The sequence below is a fragment of the Podarcis cretensis genome (genome assembly GCF_951804945.1).
Source record: "Podarcis cretensis genome assembly, chromosome: 4".
In the NCBI taxonomy this organism is placed as follows: domain Eukaryota; kingdom Metazoa; phylum Chordata; class Lepidosauria; order Squamata; family Lacertidae; genus Podarcis; species Podarcis cretensis.
The window spans coordinates 23,027,738-23,045,879 of record NC_137173.1 but is presented as its reverse complement, the minus strand read 5'-3'; the positions used below and the strand labels follow the sequence as shown (position 1 = coordinate 23,045,879).

General features: G+C 41.0%; 1 protein-coding gene across 3 annotated transcripts in view; it reads right to left on the bottom strand.

The window, feature by feature from the left end:
* The window catches only part of ATM (ATM serine/threonine kinase), a 59,042-nt gene that overhangs the window by 5,447 nt on the left and 35,453 nt on the right, over window positions 1-18,142 (bottom strand). For 2 of the 3 annotated variants that reach the window (XM_079973237.1, XM_079973238.1), the window contains 18 exons: window positions 17,704-17,812; window positions 16,772-16,860; window positions 16,585-16,687; window positions 16,132-16,280; window positions 15,888-15,992; window positions 15,223-15,342; window positions 14,649-14,883; window positions 13,164-13,328; window positions 12,816-12,935; window positions 12,485-12,702; window positions 11,968-12,175; window positions 10,676-10,780; window positions 9,332-9,478; window positions 8,867-9,005; window positions 2,918-3,000; window positions 2,411-2,551; window positions 1,801-1,917; window positions 1,022-1,171 (listed from right to left, as the gene is read on the bottom strand). In XM_079973237.1, the coding sequence (XP_079829363.1) occupies window positions 1,022-1,171; window positions 1,801-1,917; window positions 2,411-2,551; window positions 2,918-3,000; window positions 8,867-9,005; window positions 9,332-9,478; window positions 10,676-10,780; window positions 11,968-12,175; window positions 12,485-12,702; window positions 12,816-12,935; window positions 13,164-13,328; window positions 14,649-14,883; window positions 15,223-15,342; window positions 15,888-15,992; window positions 16,132-16,280; window positions 16,585-16,687; window positions 16,772-16,860; window positions 17,704-17,812 (2,503 nt within the window). The other variant, XR_013838245.1, reaches the window with a different exon arrangement.

The following is an 18,142-nucleotide window of genomic DNA, read 5'->3' as shown; positions in this document are numbered from 1 at the left end:
CTATGAATGCACTTCCTCTGGAGGAATGAATGGGGGATCCATCCATGAATGGGTGAAGCCCTTCTTCCACCAGGAGAGGCACATGCAACTATGTGATAAGCTTCTGAAGATCTACGCTCAAGTGAGTATAGAAAGATCTGAGGAGTTGAAATGTCCCCTAATGTAGGGGTCTAGGCTTGTGAAACCGAAGTCAGTCCCTTGGAACAAGGTCCGATACAGACTACGAAAATTGAAGCTCTGGCTGTCTCTCGAGTGTATGTGTATGAAGGTTGAATGCTGGCACCAGGGAAAGGTCTCTTTCTCCCCTTTCACATAAAGTACCCAAGCTTCCTTTCTCTGGATGGCATTAAGGAGGATACGACCCATGGATGGGATGCTCTCTATCTAGCTAGGTCATGTAGGGTGGGTAGTGCCAGACCTGGAATATAGAAGGAGGATAGAATCTGTAGAATTCTCCTGTCAAAAGTTGCTTCTGTTGAACCTAAAGTATCTAACCTGTAGTTTTGGTGAAGGTAGATGGAGACTTCCAAGTGGCTGTCCTGCAAATTTTGGACAGTGGGGCATTAGCGGAAAGTGTTTGGGAGGGCAGTTACTGGTTTGTGGGTGTTTTGTTTTTGATTTCTTAAAATGTATTTTGTGCTTTTTTATTTATGTTGAAGGGCGGTATACAAATTTGATAAACAAACAAATAAAGCGAAGTAGACAAAAGACATGGTGAAATGTGCTGTGACGTAGCTAGGCCATAAAATCCTGTAATAATTTTATCCTCTTTCTTGTGGCAGCTGTGAAGTTGGCAATAGCTTTTCATTGGCAGACCCACTCCCCGTTCATGATGAAAGGTTATTGGGGCAAGTGTGGGATTTGACTTCTTACAGATGTGAACACATCAAAACAGACTGTATGGGTGGGTGTGATGAGAACAGACGATTTTGTGGTGAGTGTTCATAGCCTTAATCAAAAATAAGGAATATACCGCTAGACACAGCATATCATGCTTGGGAAGGATTTGCTTCTGACTCACCATCATTTTCCTTTGGCAATCTACGCTACTATAGTCCTTTGGCCTATATCGTTTGTGAGCACTGCTGTCAGTATTGATGAGGAATTCACCCAGAGGAATCGTTCCTGTGCACCACTCTAAGACGCCGCTCCTCTGTGAAAGGGGAACCACCTTAAGGAATAAGCAGACGTATTAACTGTCATGATTAACCAGTGCTAATTCAAATCAGATTCCTTTGTAACCTTAGTTTGAAAACCCATTTTGGAATCATGGGTACAATCTCTAGTTTACATTGGAAAATGCCCTGTGGAAAGTGAAATAAAATCCCGAGAGAGCGAGAGAGAGCGCACACATGTATTTATAACACTAGCTCCCAGTTTTCAAACTAGATTGGCAAGGAGAGGAGATGTTGTGAGAGCAACAAGGTTTGTGTGCAGAAGCTCCAACATTCAGCAGAATCTCAGGTAGTAGCTGCTGTGGAAAAACTTTGCCCAAGTCCCTAGAGAGTCACTGCCATACTGAGCTAGATGAAGCAATGTTCTGTCGATATAAAACAATTTTTTTATGTTGGAGATGAAGGATGGGAGCTCAGTGGCAGAGCATGTGAGGTGCATGTAGAAGGTCCTAGATTCAATTCCTGTCACCTCCAGCTTAAAAGATCTCGAGAAGTAAGTCCTAAGTGCCACTTTCAGAGCTAAATTCAGCAATTATCAGAGCCTATATAAAGGAAGCTTCTTTGGCTGGTGAACCCACATCATGTCTGCAACAGGCTACTTTGATGGAACAAGAGCAAAACTTGCCTTATATCTGCGGATAGTCAATTTTCTCTTTCTGGTTTCAGTATTTTGCTGAAGCAGAGCATTGCACATCTGGAAAACCTGCTGCATGACAGCATCCTGTCTCAGGTCATCACGGCCCTTTAAGAGATACAAAAAAGGCAATGGTATAGAAATGGCATCTGCTGAACACTACAACAACTTTATGTTATTTATATTTATTTGGAAGGGAGGGAAACTTTTATTCAAAACAAGTATGCAAAGTACTGTAGACTTAAGCAACAGGAAAAGTATCCAGACAATTGAGCAGTACTGTCACTTTATACTTTGTCTTCTGGGATCACTCAGAAGTTTTGAAATACATTGTACATTTAGTAAATGAGTAAATATATATTTAGAAATGTGTAAGAACGTATTTCCATTCATCCCTGCATCAGGCGCTTACAAATTTCCCACGGTTTTACTTTACAGCAGCTCAGAGAAATAAAACGTATCAACTTCCACCAAAGGCAAGGTTCACACCACAGAACATGGCATAAGTTAAAAACCCAACATTCTACATTCAATTTACAAGTCTCATGGTTTTTAAATCAAAAAAGACACCTCTCTAGCACGTGCAACACACAGAACTTACCTTGACAAGTTGCCTCCTCTCTTTCCCATCTGATCCAACACAGTCTATTATTTTTGGTAGATTAAGGCCTCCTGCTAAGCGAAATTCTGGCTTGAATGACCTTATTGTAACCAAATTTTCATACTTCCCACTTGGATCCACCTAAAATCATAAATACATTTAGGCGCTGATGTATCATGTTCACCACAATATTACATGTTCACTACAGTACTGATAGCCATTTCTCTGTCTGCTAGAATGAAACATGTGCAGGTTACAGACTCCACTAACCCAGAAATAGTACCTCGGGTTAAGAACTTTGCTTCAGGATGAGAACAGAAATCTTGCTCCAGCGGCGCGGCAGCAGCGGGAGGCCCCATTAGCTAAAGTGGTACCTCAGGTTAAGAACAGTTTCAGGTTAAGAACGGACCTCCAGAACGAATTAAGTACTTAACCCGAGGTACCACTGTAATCCCCGCTAATATGACTATGTAAGGATTATTACTGAGATAAACCAGTTTCATTTACCTTGATTTCCATGGTGGGTACAACAACATCATCTAGATTCTTTAGCTTGGTGATAGGTTGATCAGAAGGGATATTTATGCCTCCTGCATAAACAGCACACAAATTACCTTAAATGCCATTACTAACATTTGTTGCTATATGAACTGCACACTGGACTTCAAACAATGATGAAACTGTTTCTAACATGTCTCTGATATTACAGAAATTATTCTAGATTTTCTAGTGTGGTGCCATCTACCCCTTTGCCTTTCCACTGTGTATCAGACCTTCTCTACTATTTTAACTCTTTTTAATATATCTAATTGTACTATAAATATTACATTGTAAATTGGCCCGTGCCCAAATACCAAAATAACCAGAGTACTGCCAATTTGCTCTGTGGCAAAGGCTGTTACAGATACCTGCACAAATTGGACACAGTTCACTGGCTAACAAATATCATTACAGTGGTACCTTGGGTTACATACGCTTTAGATTACAGACTCTGCTAACCCAGAAATAATACCTCAGGTTAAGAACTTTGCTTCAGGATGATAAAAGAAATCGCACGGCGGCAGCGTGGCGACAGCGGGAGGCCCCATTAGCTAAAGTGGTGCTTCAGGTTAAGAACAGTTTTAGGTTAAGAACAGACCTCCGGAACGAATTAAGTTCTTAACCTGAGGTACCACTGTATAGCCTATAAATTGCACAGTTAATTTACTCTCAACAAAACATCCTGGAGTGTTGGTTTCTGCTCTCTTCACTGTGCAGCGAAGTGCTTGTCACGAGACAGGTGTTTACATTCCACAGTCTGTGCTGTTGGAGTTTCTCACGGGAAAGGAGACTGGATGTGACGTACACTGGTTTCCTGTTTTTCTCACTTCTCTCGGTGCTTCGAAGAAAGAGGATGCCTCTCTGCTCACGCAGAGGCAAGATGCTTGTTTGTAAGCTCTCAGCATTGAAGTGTAAATAAAGTAAAAGAAAAGTATGTGGCACGTACTCCTCATCCTTCCGCTGTGCTCGGGACTCTGCAAATTCAACATTCATGGTTATGGGCCCAGAAAAACGCAATCAATCTGACGGATGGACTTCAGAATGCCGGCAAAAGAATGCAGAGGAACAGAGGGACGGATCGCTCTGCGCGTCAAGATGATTGATGAGGTATGTGCTCATGCTCCAGGCAGCCTGCCAGCTCCTAATTAATGGCTTTATGGCTGGACTTTGAACTTTTAGAGCCGTTTGCCGGGCACAGGCAAAGGCTCAAAGGCACAAGCTCCTAGGCTTGGGGGAAACCGAAAGCAGTTTTGAACTTGCCTTTGGAATGAGGTTTGAAGCAGCAGTGACGCAGCTGATTTAACGCAGCAGAGATGGCTAATGCAAAGCTAGCTGATGCTTTTGGGATTCCCAAGCTCAATAAGAAAAACTATGCGGACTGGGTTCTCTATGCAGAGGCTGTTCTGCGGAAAGAGGGTCTTTTTGAGGTGATTACAGAAAACCCCCCAGCTCCATTGACAGATGCATGGAAAGCTAAAGATTCCAAAGCAAGGGGAACTCTTACATTGATAGTATCCCCAGAAGAGCTCTGTCTGTTGCGTGGTAAGACCTCAGCCAGAGAAATTTGGGACGCTTTGAGAGAGGCTCACTTGAGGACAGAGGCTGGATCCACTATGTTTTACTTTACCAAGCTGCATAATATGGCTGTTGCTGAAGGTGGAGATGTGTGTACACATTTGATGGAGATGCAGAATCTGAGACATGAGTTGCAACAGAGAGGACTTGCTTTTCCAGAGGCTGTGTATTCCTTCATGATACTACATTCTTTGGGTTCAAGTTGGGAGTCTGTTGCCACTCAGATTGCTGTACAGCCAACTGCTCAGCGGACAGTGGACTATGTTACTGCCGTGATTCAGAATGAAGCAGATCGCCGGGGTACTAGCTGCATGGGTAAGGGGGAGTCTTCACAGACGTCATCCCAGAGTGCAGTGGAACCACCAGATGGCGCCAAAGCTTTGAAGGCAGTGAAATGCTACTCGTGTGGACGTCTAGGCCAGTGTTTCCCAACCTTGTGCCTCCAGCTGTTTTTGAACTACAACTCCCATCATCCCTGACTAGCAAGACCAGTGGCAAGGGATGATGTGAATTGTAGTCCAAAAACAGCTGGAGGCACAAGGTTGGGAAACACTGGTCTAGGCCATATGAAGAGGGAATGCAGATATCCCAGGGCCAAGACAGAGCAGTGCAGCGAAAGCTCATCGCGTGGAAAAGGCCAAAGCAAAGGCAAAGGTCCGGTGTCCAGGACAACGCAGCATAAGGCAATGGTCTCACGCTTCACTCCAAAAGGTTGCAAAGGTCCAGAAGACATCTAGATCTTTCTTCGTTGTTGATTTGGCTGCAACGCACCACATGTGCAACGATAAGCGACTGTTCGTGTCTTTTACACCGCAGGAAGGTGCGATTCACCAGGCAGATGACCACACAATCCCCAGTAAAGGCTATGGAACTGTTGTTCTTCACAGTTTGGACTTGTCGATAAAAGATGTGCTTTATGTACCAGATGCCAAACATAATCTGCTCAGCGTTAGACAGCTGAATGAGCGGAAAATTGACGTTTCCTTTAAGAACAAAAAGTGCATCATCACAAAGAAAAATGATTATGTATTGCATGCTGAATATGTTGATCGTTTGTATGTTTTGTATTTTGATGATGATGTGCAGGATCAAACTTGTTGCATTGCAGGTTCTAACAAAAGTTTGCATGCAGAATGTATTCACGATTTTCAGCGGAAATTTGGTCATTTGCATTTTGAGGCAGTATCTAAAATGCCTGCCTTGGTTGAAGGTATGACTATTAAACCCTGCAGGTACCACATGAAGTGCAAGGCATGCGCAGCAAACAAGGTGAAAATGGCTGCGAAAGGTAAGGTGTCTAGTAGGCAAGCTACAGAACCATACCAGGTTGTTCATGCTGATTTGGTTGGACCACTAGCGCCCTCTTTGGGTGGAAATAGGTACTTCATGGTGCTCATTGATGCATTTTCCAGGTATATTATGTGTACAATCTCAAGCAGAAATCAGAGGCTTTTCCAAGGTTCAAGGAATTCTGTGCTTGGTTGGAAAATGTGCATGGTAAAAAGATAAAGACTTTTTTCAGTGATCGCGGGGGAGAATTCACTTCTCAGCAGTTTGAAGCTTTTCTGTCTGAGAAAGGAATTCAACACGATTTGTCTAGTCCTCGCTCGCCATGGCAGAATGGACTTTGCGAGAGGGCAAATCAAACATTGCTTCAAGGGTTAAAAACCTTGCTGCATGATGCCAATCTTCCAGAGAGTTATTGGGCCGAAGCTCTCTCGTGTTTCACTTACAGTTATAATCGCAGGTTATCTTCAGCGATTGGTTGTACCCCCTATGAGAAGATGTTTGGCAAAAAGCCATACATCAAACACATGAAAATTTTTGGTTCTGACATGTGGGTTCACTCACCACAAAGCTCCAAGTTAGACAAGCGTGGTTTGCATGGTATCTTTCTAGGTTATCAGAAAGGTTCTTACAGAATAATGATGACTGACAATTAAGCTCACAAGAAGTGTTGAGTACAATGCCAAGTGGGGGGAGAATGTGGGAATTTTCCAATGTTATCCTGATAACAGTGATGAGACTGAGGATAGTCAAAAGCAGCCACAGCAACCCACACCCACTGATGAAGGTTCTGATTCTGAGTCTGAAACTGAATCGGGTGATTCAGAGGATTTCAAGAGTGCGAAAGCCTCTATGCGACCCTCTGAAAGCTCTGATCAAGAATTGGAGGAACCATTATTCACAATAGGTCACTTTTCTCCTAAGAAGGAAGAGGAGAGTGTTGAAGACCTAAGGCTAATTCGCAGGTCACAAAGAGCCACAAAAGGCAGACCTCCAAAGAGATTTGCTGATGAGTTTGCTAAGATAGCAGTAACAGCTGTTAAAAGCTCCAAAAAGGTATTTGAACCTTCAAGTTTCCAAGAAATCCAGGATTTGGATTCAAAGGAAGCTGAGCCATGGTTAAATGCCATGAAGGCTGAGCTTGATTCCTTAGAAAGGAACAAAACATGGGAGCTTGTTCCAGTAGTTCCAGGAATGAAACTGCTTGGAAGCAAATGGGTCTTCAAAGCGAAGACTGATCAAAATGGCAAGCTAGTCAGACACAAAGCCAGATTGGTAGCCAGAGGTTTTGCACAGGTACCAGGTGAAGACTATCACGAGACCTACTCACCCACAGTGAGGTATGAGAGCATTAGGCTTATGCTCAAGCTAGCTGCAGAGGAGAATTTACACATTAGTCACCACGATGTGAATACAGCTTTTCTGTACGGATCTCTAGGTGAATCTCTTTATATGCTTCCACCTGATGGCGTACAGGTAAAACAGGGATTTGTTTGTGCTCTGAAAAAGTCCCTTTATGGTCTCAAACAAAGTGCACGGTGTTGGCACACAAAACTCACTGAAGTATTGTTTTCTCTAGGTTTTAAGCAAGGGAAAGCTGATCCATGTGTATTTGTCAAAGAGGAGGGGCAAAAGAAACTGTATTGTTTGTTTTATGTTGATGATCTTTTATTCTTTTGGGATGATGTCACAATGTACAATAATGCCCTAGCTCAACTGAAAGAACACTTTGACATGAAAGATCTTGGTGAGGTAAACAACTACCTATCTCTTGAAATAGAGAGAGATCAAGATGGTAACATTCTAGTACACCAGTCACGGAAAATTGCTGATGTGTTAAGCAAACTAAACCTGATGGATGCTAACCCTGTAGACACACCGATGACAACAGGTTATCAGGTAGATGACACTGAAGAAGCATTTTCTGACACTACACTATACAGAAGTGTGCTAGGCAAGCTAAACTTCATTGCCAGATGTTCAAGACCAGACATTGCTGTTAGCTGTAATTTGCTAAGCAGACAAGTCAACAATCCTACTGTTAAGGATTGGAAAGCTCTGAAACGCATAGCGCGCTATTTGAAAGGCACTATGCATTACAGACTGAGATTTAACAATCAGAAGTCTGGTGGTCTTGAGATATTTGCAGATGCAAGTTTTGGAAGTGACACTACAGACAGGAAAAGTACGTCTGGAGTTTGCTATATGTTCAATCAGGGTCTATTTGATTGGTCATGCAAGAAGCAAACAACAGTTAGCTTAAGTACTTGTGAAGCTGAACTGAATGCACTGTCTTATTCACTCAAAGATTGTGAATGGTTGTTACAATTGTGCAAAGACATGAAAATTCCTGTCAAATGTCCAATCCAGGTTTACCAGGACAACAAAGCATGTTTGGCTTTGCTGAATTCTGAAGGTTGTAAGCAAAGCACAAAGCACTTGCAATTGAAGGTGCAACATGCTAGGAAACGTATTCAGAAGGGACTCGTAACGGTGTCCTATATGCCAGGTAATGAAATTCCTGCTGATGTATTGTCCAAGATTGTATCAAGGGATCAACACTGTACCTATGTGCAGAAGTTGGGTTTGTACTGATATTGTACGAACACGCTGCCCAGTGATGTTCACAGAAAGGGGGAGGATGTTGGTTTCTGCTCTCTTCACTGTGCAGCGAAGTGCTTGTCACGAGACAGGTGTTTACATTCCACAGTCTGTGCTGTTGGAGTTTCTCACGGGAAAGGAGACTGGATGTGACATACACTGGTTTCCTGTTTTTCTCACTTCTCTCGGTGCTTCGAAGAGAGAGGAGTTGCCTCTCTGCTCTCACAGAGGCAAGATGCTTGTTTGTAAGCTCTCAGCATTGAAGTGTAAATAAAGTAAAAGAAAAGTATGTGGCACGTACTCCTCATCCTTCCGCTGTGCTCGGGACTCTGCAAATTCAACATTCATAAGCAAAACAGTATTTTTCAGCTATTTATTACATGGTATGAAACTGAAGGATTATTGTTGATTTTCAACTCCCACCGCAATTATCCCCATTTTCCATATTCTTACTTCTCTCTGATTTCCAGGGAGTCGCGTCCATGTTTGCTAAAGTGATATAAGCATTGCAGAGGGATTCGACATTTGCCACCATATCAGCTCTTTCATGCTTGATGATGTTAATTATATTGCTAGCAGCTTCCATCCGTTCCTATCGGTTGAAAAAAGAATACTGGTAAAAGCGAGTGTTTTACTTACAATCTGTTGTTGTTTAGTTGTATCCGACTCTTCGTGACCCCATGGACCAGAGCACGCCAGGCACGCCAATCTACAATCTACTTTAGATTACAATCTACAATCTACTTTAGATTAAAACAATTCAGAGCTCTGACAACAAAGGAAGCATTAGGAAACTGGGCCAACTGCAGCCCTGACATTATGAAAAACAGGCCCCAACTACAATACTGTCCATGCAAACACAAGACACTTCCCGCTCCCCCAGCCTAAAGCACCCCAGAAGCAGGTGAATGAAAGTACCTTGTCAAGTTGAGAAGTTTCTTTTGGTGTGTTTTTGGTTTGCCCGCTTCTTGCTGCTTCGAAGAGTTCATCCTTGTTGGCATTCACCAATGCCAAGATTATAAACAAAGTGTGATGTGGATGGTCCAGAGAAATTCTAGCTATAAGCTGTTAAGAAATATATTTATTTAAAGAAAAGTTATACAACTAGCATTCTTACTCTGTGATCTGCATATTAAAGCAAGCATCAAAGGTTCAGCAGCAATGCTCAATGATTCAGTTCTATACTGGACTTCATATTTCATATTTCTATACTGGACTTCATATTTCAAATGCTATTTCTATTTGAATGCGACAATAAACCACGTTTCAGCACTATGTGAATGAGCTTCAATGAATTAATCTGGGTTGAAGCCTGGCCATGGGTCAGAATTGTTCTTGCAGGCCCTAATGGATGACCTACAGAGAGTAGGATAGAGGGAATGTGACTTTACTGCTGTTTTTAAAAAATCTCTCTTCTCTGCAGCTTTCAGTACCACTGACCATGGTCTCCTTCTAGACTGCCTCCATACATTTTTGCCTTTAAACTACCCTCTGACCCTCAAATAAAGGGTGGTATATAAAATAAAGAAATAAAATGGAATGGTAATTGGGAGGCCAGTGCTATAGATTCCAGTCCTACCTATGAGACAAAATCCAGCATTGGGACAGTGCTTTTGCCCCCCTTGCAGATATCCCCAATGCTATTTAGTATCTATATAAAGCTACTGGCGGTTGGCATTAAGAGTATTGGGGGCAACGTGCCATTAATACACTGAGACTCAGCTCTATTTCTACATAACATCTGAATAAGGAGAGGCTGTGTGGGTGCCAAACTAGTTCCTGGATGCAGGAAAAATTCAGCCCTGTCAAAGGGACAAAACCTCTGAACTAGTTACTGAGGACTGCACATGCGTGTCCTCAGGCTCCTTGACCATGCAGCACTAGGCAGGGGCATTTTATTTTATTTTTCTCCAATGCTGGGCAAAGGTGTATGAGACCAGGGAGCTATGAGCAATTACAGAGAAGAAGGGAAAAGCTGGACAAAGGACAGAGGAGCTGGGGATGGGAAGAGATGGCACAAAGCTCAATGATCAGAAGGAAGGAATCAGGAAGTTTCGTTTCGTTATACAGTAGTCCATTTCTGAGCTGCAAAACTGGCTGCAAAAAATGAAATAGCTAAAATCTAACATTGCAACACTGTAAAATCCTTAACACCCAAACTATCTACATGCAAATAAAGTTTGTTTTTGTATTTTGTTTCTGTGTTTGTTTTGTATTTGCACGTTAAATGAATACAGGGCATCATGGTTGAAGATCAATTACATTAATCAGAATCTGATGAAATCCTTCTGCCTTGCTTTCCATTCGAGCAGCTAGTTGATACATCAGTGGCAAGAATTTGTAAGAGGGTATTTTCTTTGCCTCCTTCTGTTAAAATAAAATCAGCAAACAAAAGTAGAAGATGAGACTGCTTAATAATATAACACAAATTGCATGTATGCTCAGATATCAGTACATCACAATATTTTTTTCTACTTGCTATCAGTGCAAGACATTCTTTTTCACAGCAGCACGTTTATCATCCATTTCTCACACATTTTCTCACCAGGTTTTACAAGGCAGTACTGTACAAGCCGGGGAATAATCTATAGTATTTTAAGATGCAAGCACTGTTTATGACACTGGAGAGTCAGGACCGAGTGCTTCTTCATGCCCTCATTGTGAACTGGCTTTGGCACAAAGAATTTGGCGTATATTAAGCCAAAGTTCCTTGTTACATCTAAACCGGGGAATTCTGACTTAATGTCAGTTAAGAAACTAGGAAAATAAACCAGGGAGGAGGAGAGGAGGGCTTGGCTCTGATGCCTGTTTGCATTTTCACAAACAAACCATCAAGCCTGAACTGATTGTCTGAACAAGGCCACTGCCTGGCAGTATTTTGCATGGATTGTGACTGTGAGGAACCTCAATTCCTATGTATTTATTACAGTGGACGATGATGCCACTAGATTAGGTAGTTTTGTGGTGTATCCATTACTTTACTCGTGTTACTTATAAAAATCCTGACATAAGTAAGGAATGATAAGGTAAAAGAGGACTCTGGGGAAAAGAAGCAGAAATCAGTAATGAAAGATACTACTTCAAAGAGAGACTGATGGTGGGTTCATTCACTACGTGTTGCACCTACTCCAAGAATCCAGAGTCCTGGCTGTGGCAAGTGGGGGAGAAAGCGAGAGTATGCAAGCTACAATGGTCTGGGTTCAGAGGATCTTCCCTGTGAATAGAGGCTACGTAAGCTGGGAAAACAAGAAAACTTTCCACTCACTCGCCTCTGTGCCTGCTAGATATGCATGTATGGAACAGGTATGCATAGGGCCTAATCATGCAAAATCCAAGGTACATGAGTATGAACTGTACAACTGATAACCCACACGATCTGAGACTTAAATGTTTTAGATTTTACATGTGGAAAAATGCACCCACGCATAGACATCCAGTGCAATTTGCTCCCCAACCTTATATTTTACTTCCCTGCAAAGAGGGAATGTATACACAGATGTAATAAAGTTGTATCTTTGTATACACAGATGCAGTAAAGTTACGGTGAGACTAACCTGAATCATCACATTGACTTCATAAACACCAGAGTTCTCAAGCCAGAGAGAACAGAGTCGAAAGATCCACATGTCATGCTCTTCCCCACTCAGTAAACAGTTAATGTAGTTCTCAACAGCTTTGCATAAGAAACGTTTGCGATCCTCTCTCAGTGCATGAATTGCACCTTCATCAAGTTGTAGTTCCCGCTGAACTCTGACTGTGTATCTTAACAACAGAAATTTAGAAATAAGACTACATATCTAAAATTCATTTACTTATATGCTGACAGACATTGACTTTATAAAAAAGAGAGAGCCTCGATTCTCCTCATTCTCAGTACTTGACCCAATGATTACTTCTATTGGTTTACACAATAAAATGACAGAAGCAGGAAAACTCCTAAAATAATGCTTCATTACTAAGAACATGCTCACTGTTCCCCAAGAAGATATAGATGAACCCCAACCAGCTGACAGACCTGCCTTAACTTACTACGAATTGGTGGCATAACATACCTCAGTTAGAGAGGCCTACCTGTTTGTAGGAACTTTGTGCTGCTTTAAGAGGCCAACTTCTTCCTTGGCCTTCCTCAACAAAGCTTGCTTGTTTTCAAACTCTGATGATTTCATGTAGTTCTCAATTCTTTGATACTGAGTGTCCGAAAAACGAGCAAGTGACAGAAAAGCCTTCATCTTTCCACTTTTGAGTTCGGTGCTACTATCATCGTTTTGGTTCCCAACAGCTGTTACTGCCTAGAACCAAATGTTATAAAAACGATAAAACAACAGCCTGGCCATTAAACAACCACCATTTAATGAGTAAGCATGCAAATAAGATTTCAAAAATATTTGCAGAAGTTGTTTACCTTTTCCAAGTAATTCTGCATAATGACTGTCGGGTTTTCTAAGCATGTCTCTGCTAACCAGCTTCCACACAACCTCAGACATTCTGTGTAAATCAGTCGCAGGCTTGGGTCTTCTTTAACCTTAGAAGAATATAACCATGCAGGTCAGACATACTCACTTGTATATAAAGTAACCTCTCCCCAAGCACTCTTTTATTTTGAATTCCCCTTTCAGTTAAGGTTTTCTGCATATGTTTTGGCCCTTCACAAATACAAGTATGTCACATATGTTGCCCTTGTGTTTCTTCAAAACAAAACAGGAATTTAAACAACGCTGCTACTGTCAAGCTGACATAGGACAAAATGTACCATGTCATCTTCATCCAGCTTCTTAATCATCTCCTTTAGGATACTCAGCGCTAAGCTTTCTTCCTTCTTAGCCCAGAACACTTGTGCTTCCTCCAGCTGCCACACACATACCCCATGTCCAGCCGGACTGAACTGTTTGATTTGAAACACTGCTCTTTCTGGAAGCTGGAAAACAAAATGAAGCAAAAAAAATTTATCTTAATTTTTGAGATATCATCCATTTCTTCATATTTCTAGAATCCAGTGAAATCTGATACCAATTGTACCTTGTTACAATTACATCCCATCCCTGATCTAACTGCATGTTCATGTACTTAAAACTTCCAAGAATGATTCAGTATGCAAATCCTATTGCTGGAATGAAATGAAAATCCATTTCCTTTACACCCACGTTAAAATCTGTACCACTTATAAGCCACAAATAGTTTGTCCTACATTATATGGCTGCAATTTGAGATATGGGATCAGAGTACAGGGGAATCTAGATCTAGTACTATTAATCAAATAATTGCATATGGAAGACTGAGCCCAAGATAACAGCATTTAGCCTTAAAGGATCTATTAATTTTATGGCTCATGTAGTGAATTTATGGTTGTGCTCAAATTCTTACACCAGAAACAGTGTACTGCAAGTCACTGATCACAGATTAGTATATTTTGAACCTTCCCTTTTACGCCTCATAACCAGAGGGGCTATAGAATGATAAATGGAATGATTTCCACTCACTTTCACTCCTAAATATACTTTCAATCTGTACAGCACAATTAATGAATAACACACTAAGGCTGGAAGCTATTTAGGTGAATTAATCCAGAATAGGAACCTGTGGGCATGTGCAAGTGGTGTCCAGCTTTGAGTAAATAGAAATATATTCAGGCCTATAATTGTATGCTATATTATTTCACAGAAAGGACAACTTATTGATCCACTAGAAAGTTTTAAACTACCAAAAAAAGGAAAGAGAATTTGCAACTGATGCAATAACAACAACAAAATTATGCACTTCTTTTGGGGAATTCAAGAAGGTGACTATATCATGCTGCTGCTCCATAGCTCTTAGTATTGTTAAGGTGCCTAATTGCCAATCAGGCATACTGCAGAAAATGAGAAAATGCACTTGCCAAAATACAATGGCTTGACTTTCACATTTAAATATTTTTTTGTTTGTTTCCAGGCTAGCAAATGTGACTATAGGACACAGGTAGTGTGTTCTCGAAGCTACAAACATGAGTCTGACCAAACTGCGGGAGGCAGTGGAAGACAGGAGTGCCTGGCGTGCTCTGGTCCATGGGGTCACGAAGAGTCGGACACGACTAGACGACTAAACAACAACAGCGTGGTAACAAGACTAGAGAATTATAATTTCCTAATACATCTTGGAGAAGCCCTGGAGTACCTCTTTAAAAATAATAACATCAATCTATACTTAATATAGCAAATCCGTAAGGGAGAACATCTAGACTGAATTTTAAGGATTTATTTACCTGTGTGTTTTTTGCCACTCGAGCCAATCTGGACAACTCCACCAGGTGTTTTGTGAGGATGTCTTTGATGCATTCCCTTTTGGCATTCTCAGTTTCCTTCTCCAGAAGGATCTTCAGAATTACTGTGCGGAGAGCCATGATAGGTTCCTGAAAACTAAAGTCGCTGTCTTGGAGAAGCTGGGACTGTTTCTGCCACTTCAGATACGTACAATTCAGCTGGCTGGCAGTAAAAGATCTGAAAAAAGAAAGCATATGGAAGTGTGTGAGGAATTCTGACTAAATTTTAATAAAGCTGCTTCACGTTGAGTCAGATCACTGAGTCTATTTAGTCCAGTATTGTCTACACTGGCTTGCAGTGGTTCTTTGGGATTTCACACTGGTGTTTCCCCAGCCCTAACTGGAGATCCCAGGGATGTAAGCTGGGACTTTATGCATGCAAATTAGGTTTGCAGTGAAGGAATGCAGATTCTGACTACCCCATAGGAAAAAATTAATTTCCATGGGTGAAATGTGTAAATACATCCAGGGTCATAAGGAAGGAAAAAGTAAAGCATTGGTTGGAAAAGAAAAGTACCCAGAGAAAAGTTGTCCTATGCATTCCAACTCTCCAATGGTCTGCAGTCTGCAGAGTGTAGGCAGCAATGAATATACAGACTCAAGGCTGCCTTTAGACAGCTCTTCTACTTCCTTGACTCTGCAAATATAAGAAAAAGATCATTGTAACTTCTGATACCTGCCAAAGCAATTTCAAATCCCACTACACAGTGAGCATAAGTCAGAAAGGATATCTTGTCAAGCAGCACTTAATAGAAACAGACATTACATATAACTTCAACTGAAAATAAATCTGACTGTTACATGCCTACAATTAAAAAATGTCTTGACTCCATCAAAAGATAAGAGAATTTTCTGATCTACAAAATAAGGGGCGTATCACACTACATGTAAAAAGGCAAGTAGCTCCTCTGCAGCATCCCGCCTTCTTATCTGCTTAAGCCTTATCTCTAATCTTCAAAATGCACTTCTTTCAAAAGTTTCAAATTGCTATGTTATGCCTTACATAAATTGCATTAAAATCCATGGAAGCTGCATACATTTTACACAAATGAAGCACTGATGTATACATCTCTTATAACATAAACTGCAATGTGTTAGGAAAGCTACAGTTTATTGGCATTTTTTTATTTATTTTTTGTTAATAACATACACAGACACCTGTATGCAAAGCTTGCTACTTACCTGGCACACTTCAGTCTTTCATAAAAAGTAGAGAATTCATTGTCCCTTAAACACTGTAGAGCATCATACAATGATTCATGGTAGCCTTGTCCTCCAATTTCATCTCTTAAAAGAGAATTAACAAAATAATAAGAGTAATCCTTTATCAGCTTATCAACTGCTACTAAGGCTCCCTTCGTAGCAGTTTTAGGTAAGGGACAAACATTTAAAAATATTACATCTGAAAAGTGATAGTTTGCATTACTTGACGGAGGAGATTTGATCCCATTGCATGTTCCTCCAAGCTGCCTGATAACGAATCTCTTGCAATTCCATAGAACATTCTTTGTTCTCTTGTTCCAGTCCTTTAAGGTAGATGGAGAGTGTGTCACACAGCCCAAAATTCTGCAAGGCCTGCCGATCAGTGAGATAAAAAGTTAACATGAAAATGATCAGATTTCTGAAAATGCTTTCCAAGACTGGAAGTGAAGCATTTTTACTACACCCACTTACTTCTAGTCCTAGTAGCACTTCAAGCTACCGTGTTCAAGGTCAAAGCATAATATTAGATTATTATTTTTTTTACAGAATTAAACTGTTACAGTCAGAATTATGGACACTGTCATCTAACATCTGGGGGGACCATACTGACTACCCCTGTGAATGTGAGCATTTGGGGGGGGGAAGGGGGGGAGATATGCATTGCTTTAAAAATTACCTCTATTATTCCTGCCTGCCGAGTTGATGGTGGAAGAGTCGTTTCAAGGTCATAGGTTACTAGGGCTTTCTCCCATCTTGCTTCATGCTCATATGTTCTTATCCTATCACGGATAAGAGAATAATATTAAAACTGATAACACTTTGCCTTCAGTTAAAATTGCTAATTTCCCCAGTAAAATTATTACCTAGTTAAAGGCTGCAGCATTCTTCCACCACCACAGCCATAGAGACTATCGGGTTCGCCTATGCTTTTGTATATTTCCATGAGAAGGTCCTAGGTACAAGTGAAAATAGTTACTTGACATTCTTCCATCCTACAGAACAAAAAATATTGCAATCTTCTATGGAATATGTTACATCTGACCAATACTTGTCTTTGCCTGTTATAAACTTTTAGCACACTTTGATAGACCTCCCACATCCAAACAGAAAGCCCTGTGGGCTACGCTCAGAGAAATTAATATGTTTTCCTTTACACAAAATACATAGAGGCCAGGAGCTAGAGAACCATGAAACTCATAAGGCTGATATCTATTGAATAGCAACAACACACGACACATAGCAATTTACTTTTGAAATGGATGGGTATTGGAACATTAGTTCATTTACCATGAATGGACCTTCTAGGCTGCCTTAGTGAGACATCCACGGATGGGCTGTGTCTCCCAATTCATCCTGGACCCACAACTACACACCAGTCTAAGAATCAAAAGCAGCTTGGGCCTGCTGCTCAAGTAACTAAAGCCCAAAATTTCACTGAGAGCACCTAAATACCCTTTTGGATCCTAGTTGTATTTTACTATCATACTGAATAAATAAGGCCAAAAGCAAGCTGCATCATACATGAAGCTGAAAGTTAAAATACAGCCTCAGCTCCCATCCCAGAAAAAGCAATATCTGTGAAGCGAATGGCAATGCAGCCCAACACCGCGCTTTCAAATAGAAGTCGACACAGTATTTTAAGTCAACAGTATAGTTTATGGAGGCTAGTGGGGCCACACAATTGTCAAGTCGCCTGGTAACCATAACTTACTTGTTAGCAGTCTTAGAAACATATCTATGAGTGAAACATTCTCAAAAACAAGAAAAAGTACTTTGTGCCAAAAATGTACCATACCTGCAAACTTATTCCAGTTTCCTCTTTGCTCTTCTTGCTCAGAGAAGTTAGTGTTAAATTCTGACTTCCTTCCTCAAATATTAGCTGCTTAGCTGCTTTGAAAGTAGACCTGCAGAAAACAAGTTTAAAAATTGGTCTTCAAGTTGGATATGAATTCTTTTAAAATGACTAGATATACCAGTAAATCTAAGCCATGAGTAGCTCCTAGAGATACTCTGTTACATAACTAAGCTGAGTCCATTTCCTTGGTCAGACCTGTTCAATCAACGCCTCAAATGGAAAATTGGATAACTATAAGTAGGTGCTTTGGGAGGCAGCAAAGGTCTCCCCTTAACAAAACTGTGTTGTTTTCATTTTATTTAAACTACAAAACCCACAGAATTTCAACAAACCAAGACATGGCACACTGCCTCTCGCCACTGAGATAGTCTCTAAATTA